The 12281-nt window shown below is 39.9% G+C and overlaps 1 protein-coding gene across 5 annotated transcripts in view; it reads right to left on the reverse strand.

Annotated features, from left to right (window-relative positions):
- Positions 1–12281, reverse strand: part of BAHCC1 (BAH domain and coiled-coil containing 1) — a 152939-nt gene that overhangs the window by 23922 nt on the left and 116736 nt on the right. For all 5 annotated transcript variants that reach the window (XM_075350703.1, XM_075350702.1, XM_075350705.1 and 2 more), the window contains 4 exons: positions 9014–9835; positions 5223–5410; positions 4863–4999; positions 4588–4698 (listed from right to left, as the gene is read on the reverse strand). In XM_075350703.1, coding sequence (XP_075206818.1) covers positions 4588–4698; positions 4863–4999; positions 5223–5410; positions 9014–9835 — 1258 coding nt within the window. The remainder of the gene's footprint in view (positions 1–4587; positions 4699–4862; positions 5000–5222; positions 5411–9013; positions 9836–12281) is intronic.

Consider the following 12281-nt stretch of genomic DNA (forward strand, 5'->3'; position numbering starts at 1 on the left):
CGTGTGTGTGCTTACGTTTGTGTGCGTGTTTACGTGTGTGTGCGTGTGTGTGTTTACATGCGTGTGCGTGTGTTTACGTGCGTGTGTTTACGTGTGTGCGTGTGTTTACATGCGTGTGCGTGTGTTTACGTGCGTGTGTTTATGTGTGTGCGCGTGTGTTTACGTGTGTGTGCGCGCGTGTTTCCGTGTGTGCGTGTGTGTTTACGTGTGTGTGCGTGTGTGTTTACGTGTGTGTGTGCGCGCGTGTGTTTACGTGTGTGTGTGCGCGCGTGTGTTTACGTGTGTGTTCAGAAGCTTTGATCGAGAGGACCACTAACTAAAATTAGTTATCCAAACTGATATAAAGCTGTACAACTCAGATGACAACTGGTGTGGATGCCGGTTGGTGGCGCCCAGAGCAGTTCGTTCCCTTCCCAGGAACTAGGATCTCTCAGGAAAAAACTAAATAAATAAAGTAAGGGAAGGTCACACTTTCCTAATGGAAATAGGATTGGGAACAAATTTCCAGTGTGGCTGGACCCACAACAAATAAGGTGGTGAGCTGCTAGAGAACCCAATTTACCCTTAGTCTGTGTGCAGTATAGGGACACAGCATTAGGTTCCTACTGGACCACCAGGCATCATACACAACCTTTCCCTACTGGACCACCAGTGGTCATACACAACCTTTCTCTACTGGACCACCAGTGGTCATACACAACCTTTCTCTACTGGACCACCAGGGATCATACACAACCTTTCCCTACTGGACCACCAGTGGTCATACACAACAATTCCCTACTGGACCACCAGTGGTCATACACAACCTTTCTCTACTGGACCACCAGTGGTCATACACAACAATTCTCTGCTGGATCACCAGTGGTCATACACAACCTTTCTCTACTGGATCACCAGTGGTCATACACAACCTTTCTCTACTGGATCACCAGTGGTCATACACAACCTTTCCCTACTGGACCACCAGGGGTCATACACAGCCTTTCCCTACTGGACCACCAGGGGTCATACACAGCCTTTCCCTACTGTACCACCAGGGGTTATACACAGCCTTTCCCTACTGGACAATAGACACACACCACTTCTTCTCATTCAAATCCAGAGAACGAGTCCCACCTGCGGTCAGTGCCAGCCCTTACCCATTGAAGCAGTATAGTCACTTGACAATGGGTGACTATCACATTTGTCAGTCTTAATGAATACACAGAGGTGCCACTTTAAAAAGGGCAGAGATAGGCGCGATGCCGCTACCCAGATTATTTTTTTTTTTTTTAAATACTAATGACTCAGCCGCCTCTTGTGCCCACAGTCTGTAAAACAGCTGCTTGTGCGATAGGGAGGAGGGAAAAGCAGAAAACCGGGGGAAGTCGGGCAGCCAGCATTAATCCAGACACTTGCGAGTCCCTTAATAGCAGCTCAGCTAAAACCTGCTACCCCCCTCGCTATGGTCAGGAGGCATAAGCTGCCCCTTGCCCTAGTGGTACAGCCAAGCAAAACACGGTATCTTTTTGTAAACCCTCTCCCTTTCCTCCAAGCATGCAACGTTTGCTAATGTTTTCTGACATAAAACTCTGACATTTATTTTTTTTTTCCCTGTGTCTTAATTGAGGGAGTCATTTAGTAGAGATTTAACTATTATTACCAAATCATAGAGCTTGATGCATTGCACACACTCTCCAATCGTGTTTGGACTAGCTTGGAGGATTTATGCAAATGGCCCTGCCGGGAGAGGCAATTTGTAGCAGAGAAGGACAATTATACAGGGCCCGCGAGTGCGAGAATAGCTGCACCAGGCGGTTAATGGGTAATAGCAGAGCGCTGTAACCAGTGAGCGGCACCGTAATATGACCAGAGGCGGTTACATGGCACAGACAGGGGTTTCTATGCTGCGTGGTGTGCCACTTTTGAGGGAGAACCTCCCCCTACCCTCGACAAGACGTATCTACTGGGAGATCATCAAGATGTGAGAAGGGATGGGAATGAAAACAAGGGGGAAAAAAAACAACTTGATTTTTTTAGTTTGTAGAAATTACAGGGAAAAATAAATTCAGATGGCTTTAAACCAAGTAGCTATAGTAGGATTAGGATCCGGGAGCGTCAAGGCACATCGATGGTCTTATATGAGGTCTACCTTCTGGTGGAAGGAGGCGAGGGAGTAATATCTCTGATGGAGTTGTTCTTTTTATGAATGGAAGTCTAATGCTAAATTATTAAGACTTCATTCTGCCATTTTGCACAGTTCAATGGATCTGGAAGATCTGGGTGACTACTAATATGGCCATTGTTATAAGTGGATTGGTGGCAGTCCAGCTTTCTAAAAATCCTGATTCCCAAATTTGCCTACTTGTGCATTGACTCTAAACCAGGGGGAGGGAAGACCAATTCTGGATGGAGTAATCATTCAGCAGTCTGGGAAAGCTCATGACCACCATCCACCATATAATGGTGCTCATTGTGTGTGTAGCCCATTAAAATGGACCTTCACTTGACACAAATATGCATTTTATTTTACCTTGTGTAAATGCTGCTGTTCTCCTGAATCTGGAGATGTTCTTCTAGTGTTTATGAGCCCCTCCATTCCTGAGATATTGTTCCCTCTTCCCTATATACAAATATAGTCTTTTTAGTCAAGTGGGAGTGATCTACAAGTAGACCTCCACAGAGAAGAGTTTAGGCTCAAGCCCAGTTGGATAAAGAGAGTAGATCTATATGGAGGGAAGAGAGGACCATATCTCTGGACTGGAGAGGAGCAGGAACAAAAAAATTACAACGCCAGATTCAGGAGAAAAGCAGCATTTACATTAGGTTAAAATAAATAATTATATATATATATATATATATATATATATATATATATATATAAAATCACATTTATTTCAAGTTGTGTTCTCTTTAAGGAAACATGTATAGATGTCAAATGACCTGATTTTGGTGTAAATTTGCATAAACTCTAGTGAAATTGTCTCACCAAAGAGGATACTTTAGGGGCATTCCCTGGAGATGAAGTCTAAGGCCCTGTGCGCACTAAAAAGGATTTTTTTTCAAGAAATTTCGAGAGTCTGAAAGATTAGCGCACTTGCGGTAAAAAAACTCACCAATAACATAACAAAAAACGCATGCGTTTTTACAGCGTTTTTGATGCATTTTTTCCGCAGGTTATTCCCTGCGAGTTTTTTTACTATCATCTATGTCAAAAAACGAAAAGAAGTGACATGCTCATTCTTTTTCTCAAGAAATTCTGAAGAAAGAATGTTCTTGAGAAAAAAAAACCAGTGTGCGCACAGCTATTTTTTTTTCCATAGGCTTTGCTGGGGAATGTCTGCAGAAAGGTTACAACCATTTTCTCAAGAAATTTCTGCACCAAAAACGCAAAAAAAAAAAAACAAAAACGCGGGTACAAATGAAACGCAGTGTGTGAACAAGGCCTAAATATCTTTTAAATGCTGAACATTTTAAAGTATAAAAGGAAAAGTTAAAGGGTTATTCCCATCTCCAAGATGCTATCATATTATGCAGTAGAGATAGATAGAGATATAGAGATTACATTGAATATAGTGGCAGTTACTAGATGTCGTAACCATGGATACCTAAGCTACTGCAATGCCCTGCACATGAGGGGTAGGAGACATGGCCATATCAGGAAAGCTATACTACATTTCTAACTGGAGTTATTTGCTATTATTAATATATATATATATATATATATATATATTAGCAAATAACTCCAGTTAGAAATGTAGTATAGCTTTCCTGATATGGCCATGTCTCCTACCCCTCATGTGCAGGGCATTGCAGTAGCTTAGGTATCCATGGTTACGACATCTAGTAACTGCCACTATATTCATGGTCGTAACCATATACGTAAGCCGCTGCAATGCCCTGCACATGCGGTAAGAGATATGGCCATATCTGGAGATCTATACTACATTTCTAATTGGAGGTATTAGCTAATATTGTTATTACTACACCTACCACATATTGGGATAGGATCTTTGGGATGGGAATACCACTTAAAAAAAAATTGATTAAAAAAATTGACAGAAAAAGATGATTTGAGGTCTTCAGAAGGTTTAACAGTGTTTTCTTATTTTGTGTGTGATAGACATGCCCTTTAAGAAACATAAGTAAAGTAGATTGGGGATGAGTTATAGAAAATTGCATGAAGATTCACCCTGGAAATTAAAAAAATCTGAAGACTTAGCTAAAAGTGTAATTTCTTATTAAAGTCTATTGTTTTAGTAAAATTTCTATACTCAAACCCAATAGCGAAACGGCCGAGCTGCCACCGGTGTCAAGTGCAGGTTAATGAATAAAGGCAATATTTGCATTGTAGAATTGAGCTGACTGGAACACATTCCTCTTGGTCTTAATGAGAACCTGTGCTGGGAAGTGAAGGACCGATGAGGCAGGTTTAGACAAGACCAAGGCCTTAAGATAAACAGAAGGGGCTGATAGAAGCGTAGACAGAGCCATCCATAGAATGCTGACATTACAATCCTCAGGGACTTCACATCACATCATCATGGTTGCCATTATCAAGAAATGAATATAAGAGGGAAGGTATAAAGATGTCTCCTGGTAACTTACTTGGTCTTCTTATTCTCGTACGGCCGGTGTGATGAGGGGGCTCGACAGTGTGGGCGTTTTCTTGGCCTCCCTGGACCTCGTCGGACTGGACTTCGAGAACTCTCTTCCTTACTGTAAATGAAGAGAAGAGCAGGATTTAAAAGTATTTTAATCGGGCAGAGAGACACTCTTTAGTGATTCCCACCAAGAAAAAAAGACCCCAAAACTTCCATCAGGACAAGTTCCGAACCATCAGATTCATCTAGTTTGACAGTTCTTTAGAAATATCTACTTACTCGTGGTCATGTCGCCTTTGCAATTTCACCAGCTCCCTTTGCTTCTCTTTATATCGTCTCTGAATTTCCGCCAGTTTCATTCGCATATCCACCTCTTCAGTGTCCAAGTGATCAATGGCAGCCTTTAGCGGACAGACCTAAGGACAGATAAGGAGCAATGGTCAATATACAAAAGCACACTTGATTTTGTTGAACAATCCCATGAGATGAAACACTAAAGGGTTGAGGTTTAAATAATCCCTGCCCATGAGGCTCTTTTTGCCATTGATCCTAGGAACAGGGTGTACTAACATATAGGTTAAAAAGTTGGTAGGCTTAACTTATTGTCACTGGGATAAAAAAATGGTAAATCTCACTCACCGGCTTTGTTTTAGGTATCCAGCTATACGTCCGGCGTGATAGTCGGACACGAGGGGTCTGTTTTGGGCAGCAGGTATGTTGACATGTTGGTTTAGCACCTTCTAGGCTATCTGCCTCAGCTAGAGACCATGCAGCAGCGATAGTGGCGAAAACTTGAAGATCAGAGACTACCAAATCGTCTTCGCTAGCTAAAACAAAAGAAAAAAACATTTTAAAAAAATCCATAAAATAAAGATTTCACTTAAAAAACACATGTTGATGCGTTTATGTGATTGGTTGATTTATATATGTACAATTTAGTGAAATATGATATATTAACTAAAAAAAAAAAAAAGGTTTAATTTTTATTTTTCAATAATCAGTACAGTATTTCACTTATTTGGAATACATTTTCCATAGTTTTTTTCCTCCCTTCTGCAAACTAGACAAAAAAAAAATAAATGTATGGTACCTTCTAAAAAGGTAACTTAATAAACATTATAAATACATATTATAAATTATATTGTATTATGCAATATATTATATTATTATAATACTAATATAATATAAATTATGCAATATATTAGTATTATAATAATACTAATATAATACATTGCATAATACAATATAATTTATTATGCAATATATTATATTATGCATTTTATTAATATTATAATACTAATATAATATATTGCATAATACAATATAATTTTTTATTATTATATTATTAATAATGTATCACTATTATGATATAATAGTAATAATTACTATTACAATTAATAATTTATCACTATTATAATATATTTGCAATAATTACAACTATTATATTGTAATGTAGTAGTAAAAAGGCATAATAAAATCCATATATTATATTGTATTATATTACAATATAATATAAATTACTACCAATATATTAGTAGTAAAGTATTAATATTAAATATATAATATTTGTAAGAATGTATTACTATTATAATATATTGTAATATAATATTGATAATAGTAATAAGAAAAATAATAATAATAATAATAATAATAATAATAAAATAATACAAACTAAAATACCATTATGTATTTTTTAATAATTCTAATCAATATTGGGATGACTATCTACACTCGCCTTGCAGTTATACGAAGCTCTAAATCTTTAATTCTGGAGGGCAAAACTTTTTTCTCCCCTCTCGTTATATTAAGAAAATAAATTCTCCCTTTCCATCTATGATAATAAACCGGAGCCATTAAACCGCCCGGCACAGAATGCAATGATTCTATGAAACAAACAGGTGTAAGAAGAGGTGTTGCAACTCCCCGTGGACCACGCAAGTTGCCAATTATTGCCACTGCTCCCCGTAAAGATGCCCACGTGAGTGTGTTTAGAGAACCATCTTCCAGACACCAGACGGTTGATGTGGTTGCATTTCCGTGCATTACCTTATCCACCATGGCAAAAAGCAATCGATACTAAAAGCTACTTGGGAGAACATTGCCCTATTTAAGTATGGCTTCCTGTGCAATATCGCAGCCCAGCACATGTGCCCATCTGTCTTCTATCTGACAACACACTTCCGATGGGTCCCATGACAGACACACAAAAGGGGCCGGCCTGCAATATGCAGCTAATTATCACCGCCATTATACTACATGGTTTATAATTCATCAGCCATGGAACAGCCTTGCCCACAGCTTAATAGAGAGGGTTTATTATACAGGGACTCGAGGGTGCTGAGAGGGTTAAGACTTTCACAACGTCTACCAGTCCTTCAACAAAAGGAGAGAAAATTTAAAGACATGAATTTAGGAACCAGTAATTCCGAGACTTTACAGACCAAAACTTCCCAAACGGACTATTGGTTATGGGTATTTGGGGGAATTTTTAAATATCCATAGTGCATTTTTGGACCATGAGTGGTCACAGAAGGCCAAGTCTGACATTAACCCATGGATTCTGCCCATCTTTAGACCTTGTGGTCTTTGTCGCCCCCTAACAATACTCCTCACAATGGGTTCATCTATGGTTGAGATCAGATACAGAACATCCTCACTATTGTCCATGATATTTATATCTCATACCAAACCTATTAAAAAAAAGAATTTCATAAGATCAAAAAAGTTGAAAAATTGAACCCCAAAAGTTGAGCAAATTCTAATTCTTCAGAAATGTTTAATGTTTTGTTGTCCAAAGCATCAGTACTCTTGTTATCAGCTTATTAATGACCCTAAACCCCCATCCCACTCTTGAAAAAAAAAAATGAAAATAAATAATACTGCCATGCCCCCCGCCAGCATATTGGCCAGTAAGAGATAGGAGCTCGGTCGCACGATATCGCCGCTCATTTCTACGCTGCAGTGTGTTTATTTGCTGAACTAGGAAATCAAATCCTCCCTCTTAATGGCTGCTCTAAAAAGTGACTTTGGAGGGGAAGGTCGGGGGCTCGGGGTCCCTGTGGAGTGTAAGAGTCTGTGATTAACTAGCACACTGCTCTTAGAGGCCTGGGCTGCAGTGTTTGGGTTTAATAATCTCTCAGGAGATGACAATACTGAGCTTGCAGGGAAATTAAGTGCATACGATCCCAGGCTTTTAACTGCTCTTAGTATAGAAAACCCTTCCCTTATTTTCCCTACAGACTTCTGGAAGAGCTTCAAAGGGTATCTATTAACCCTATCCACACCTTATTATAAATAATTAGTGCATGCTGTAGACTTCAGTAGCAAGATGTGCATCTTACAGGCCGAAGGATTTTGTGTTTAGCAGGCAGCAACTACTGAACACGACCAAGGAGGCCAAAATGTGTGTCATTTGTTTGTTTATGTTTTTTTCTTAACTAGTTATTACCTGGTGAGATATATTTACTTAGTTATAAAAAAAAAATGCAATTTTTTTTCTTTTGAGTTAACGATGAAATGGTGAGCTTATGTGGGTACATAGAAGCCAAGCTGAGCGAGTCTAGGTTAAAGTAAACCATGGGGGAGGGACAAAGGGGCAACCTGATCCTCGGAGGTGGCAACCTGATTTAAGGGGGGTGACATGAAGACAGCCCTTTTTCACATACTCTATTAGCGCATATGGAGATCAAAGAAAAAGATTGCCGCTAAGGACCTGAAGCTAGTAGGAAGACCGTACAGTCGCTCTGTATGAGCAGCTCCCGTTTCTGGTGGACTAATGCCCTCCTTGTATAACATCGATGATCACACATCTAGGTAGCCAACATATAATCCTATATTATAGCACTAGTGGGGATGCCTGACTGGCCACAGCTTACCCCTAAGTAAAATAAGCTGTTTACCAGGGGGCCATGGTGATCAGCTGTATGGTCCGCATTCTCAAAGGGAGTGTATCTAATCAGACAACCCTTTAAAGAAGACCTGTCAACAGTGACCAGTTTTGCTCTTATTTTATTCTGTTTGTTGTTTTGGGGGGTGGTGGTGGTGGGGGGGGGTTTATCCAGTTTTATCCAGATTTAGTGCTAATTTGTTTGTTTTTACCAAGAGGGCGTGACACAGGATTCTCTGGGGGCGTGTCTTTAGGCTTCTCTGTATTAATATTCCATAAGCCACAGCCTATTGGTAAAGATCAAAAAATCTGCACAAAATAAAAAGGGCCAATATTTCTTGAACCCTATGGCGGAATAAAATATGAGTAAAATCTGCCTATTTTTGACCTGATGAGAGGACCTCTTTAAAGGGGAGTTGTGGTAGTCTGAAATTCACCTCTTTAAACAATGCCGTTAAACTGTATTCACTGACCCTATTCGGCCAAAACATAAAAGTGCCCTTAGTGGTGAGTTTTGATAATACCAAGTGGAAAGCTCACTTACCTTTTGTATCTTGCAGCTGATCTTGCACAGCCAGATCTGCCAACTCGCTGAGCAGAGCAATCCCATGAATACCTGAGCTTGTGGGGAAGGATGAAGAGTCGGCAGCTGAGCAGAAGTTCTCCTCTTCCTGATCGGAAGGGAGCTCTCCTAAGGAGATACTTGCAGCTATGAGTGTATCCAGACTACAGAAGAAGTCATGATGGTCTGGATCAGCTGGCGAGCAAGGTGGTGAAGAAGTCAAATGCTCATCGTCTGCTGCCTGTACATCACCAGAGTCCAGGTCGTTATTGACCTCTTGTAACAAAGTCTGATCAACGTCACTAATAGCCTTGTCGTCAGTATCATCCACAGTCACTGAAGCCTCAGTTGGCTCCTGAGAAATGTTTGGCAAGTCGTCAGCCGGTGTGCGCTCAGTGTTACAACAATCACTTTGTTCCTTCTCTTCGCTTGTGTCAAAACTTTGACACTCTACAAGTTCCTTCTCTTCCACAATACTTTCGGGCTCATCCAAACTCCCACTGGCCATGCTTTCTTCGCACTCCTGGGACTTAGCGACCTGGGGTTCTTGGCTACAAATCTCACTTAGATCTGTCTCACCCAAGCGAGGCAATTCCTGGCTTTCCTCCAAAGAGTCCCCTGCAACTGGGGCGTGACATGGTGAATTTTTTGAAGGGGTAAACGTCCTGGACTGCTCAGGTTCTGCCGCAGTTGATGCAGTTTGCATAGTTTCAGAATCAGCAGGGTCCGCAGAGTGCACATGGTGGGGAGTTGGAGAGGTATAGGATTGGACAACCTCTGGGTAGGTATATCCTGGAGGCAGATCTGAAGAAAAGAAAATCCAGAAAATCACCAAAACTCAACAGGGCTTTTCAAAAATCACAACATTTTCAAGCTGAACCCAAATGGTAACAGAAGCATTGATTTAAGAGAAATTATATTTTTGACTTACAACCTTAAGGTATAATGTTGGTTCAAGATAAATCTTACCATAAAGAGGACATTTTTGGGTTTTTACGTGGACCCCAAAACAGGTAGAGTTTATGTGTAAGGGGGCTTGGCAACCCATATGTGAACCTACAAAGCAAAAATAAATAAAAGGAGAGAATCTTCTGCTCGAACCTTCTGATGATATGTAGAGGCCACTGAAATGTTTAGATTTTAATAATATTTCTTATTGCCCATTTTGGGCAAATCATTTTCAAATTTCTACAAACTGAAATGTTTCTGGATTTAGGTGCTGTTGGCCAAGAAAAAAAAAAGCTTCCTATGATTACAAGCAAAAAGTATGTTCAGGAAGAATTGGCCAAAGATTAGTTTAATGTATTTATTGCCTGTTGCCAGGATTGGGAACATGAAGCCAAAAAACTTCAATTAAGTAGAGTCAGAAACTGTGGACTACCATTCTAGGTTGGTGCTAATCCCATGATTGTATGCACCACTGCTGTGTACTCATTAAACTTGTGAAAGAGGACCTGTTTCTTGTCAAATATGTAATACTTGTTGTAAATGCCGCTCTTCTCCTGAATCCGGCATGGTTATTCTTTTGTTCTAGCGCCTCTCCATTCAATGAGATATGGCCTCCTCATCCAGGTATAAAAAGGTAATATTTTTAGTTAAGAGGTTGTGGTCCTCAGCTCTTCTATGCGGGTGTTTTGAAGACCACACCCACTTGGTAAAAAAAAAAAAAAAAACTTTATATACCGGAAGTCATATCTCAGGAACAAAAAAAAAACCCCACAAATTCGGGAGAACAGCTGCCTTTACACTAGGTTAAAAAAAATACATATTTACAGCAAATGATAGGTCCTCTAAGAGTGTGTTGAGCAGCTAATGAAAGGAACTCCTCATCCTCTATGTACACAATTAAGGATGACCTTTAACTCTTTTGAGACAACTATCCAAAATAGCCTGAAGAATGACCTTATAAAAATGATTTGCCTCTAAGGAAAGGAACAATAAATTAAAAAATAGGTCATAGGTATTGCATCATCTTCTCAAAAAAGGTGGCCTTATGGAAATGTATCAGACGTGGGTCCCAGTTTTGTGGGATTGAGGCAAAAAATGATAACGTAGCCCACTCATCGAGATATTATTTGCTTTGCCAAAACAGTAAGAACAAGGGACTTGGTTATCAAGCACTCATTGCCTGGTCATGTAGGAATAAGTGAAATAGGAAGCTTCAGTGTGGCTAGCCAACCTTCACTGGTAGATATAGTCTTTAAGGGGGACCTTCTACTGGATTTTTCTATTTATTTTGAGCACATCATCCAACTGATGCTGATCCACTGAATCTGGAACAGTTTTTCTTTTTCTTCTGTGTCCTTCCCTTCCAAAGATATGCTACAAATAAAGATGCATGTAGCAGAGATCTTCTGTCGTGGTTTGCTTTTTCTCCTTAGATACTGGCCAATTAAAAAATAGCCACGCCTACAGAAGTTCAGTGGTATACGCCCAGTTGCTTGCAATGAAAATTTGAACCATTATTATCAAAGGGGTATAACTTTGGAACGGAAGTGCATAGAAGTAAAAGGAAAACTGTTCCAAAATCAGGGGCAAAGCGGCAATAGAATGAGGTACTTGGTTTCAATGAAAAAAATTCAGCAAAAGGTCCCCTTTAAAGAATAATCAACTATAAAAGAAAAAAATAGTAGAAGTTATTAACTAGTTAATCCGTGAATTTCTTTGGAATGCAAAAGACGCATATAGATTGATCAGTGGAACAAAATGGCAGACTCTGCAGGCCTAGTGCAATAAAAATATAGCTTTAAGAAAAAAATAAAATCTGAACATGGAATAAAGGTGAAGGTGACAATAACCGAGAGAAATTATGTGAAAATTTGATGACATAAAAGCTCTTTCCTTGTTGCTAGACCACCGGACAGAGGCACCATTGAGGAGGACGTGGGAGGTGTAAAAAGAAAGGGGCGACAATGAGAAATGGAGTGGAAGATGCAAGCGTGAGAAAAAGAGAGGAATGATGGAAGGAGAGAAAAGTAGAGACATGACCAGACCGAGCATTAGATGGATGAAGTGAGAGACTGCATAAAAGGGGAGGGTGAATGATTGAAAGCAGAGGAGATAGATGGACATGGTGGGTGGGGGGTGGATTAGACAGGTTTAGAAGATGGATGAAGCCAGCGGGACTCATTACCCGGGCTGTTTTCTGGGTGTTTATGCAGCTGACACAGACTGAGGACTAGGAAATAAATGTTATCACTCCATCTTGAAAAGGCTCTGAAGGTGCCCGAAGTTGGCAATGCCCCCACCC

Source organism: Anomaloglossus baeobatrachus, chromosome 5 (genome assembly GCF_048569485.1).
Source record: "Anomaloglossus baeobatrachus isolate aAnoBae1 chromosome 5, aAnoBae1.hap1, whole genome shotgun sequence".
NCBI classification, from domain to species: domain Eukaryota; kingdom Metazoa; phylum Chordata; class Amphibia; order Anura; family Aromobatidae; genus Anomaloglossus; species Anomaloglossus baeobatrachus.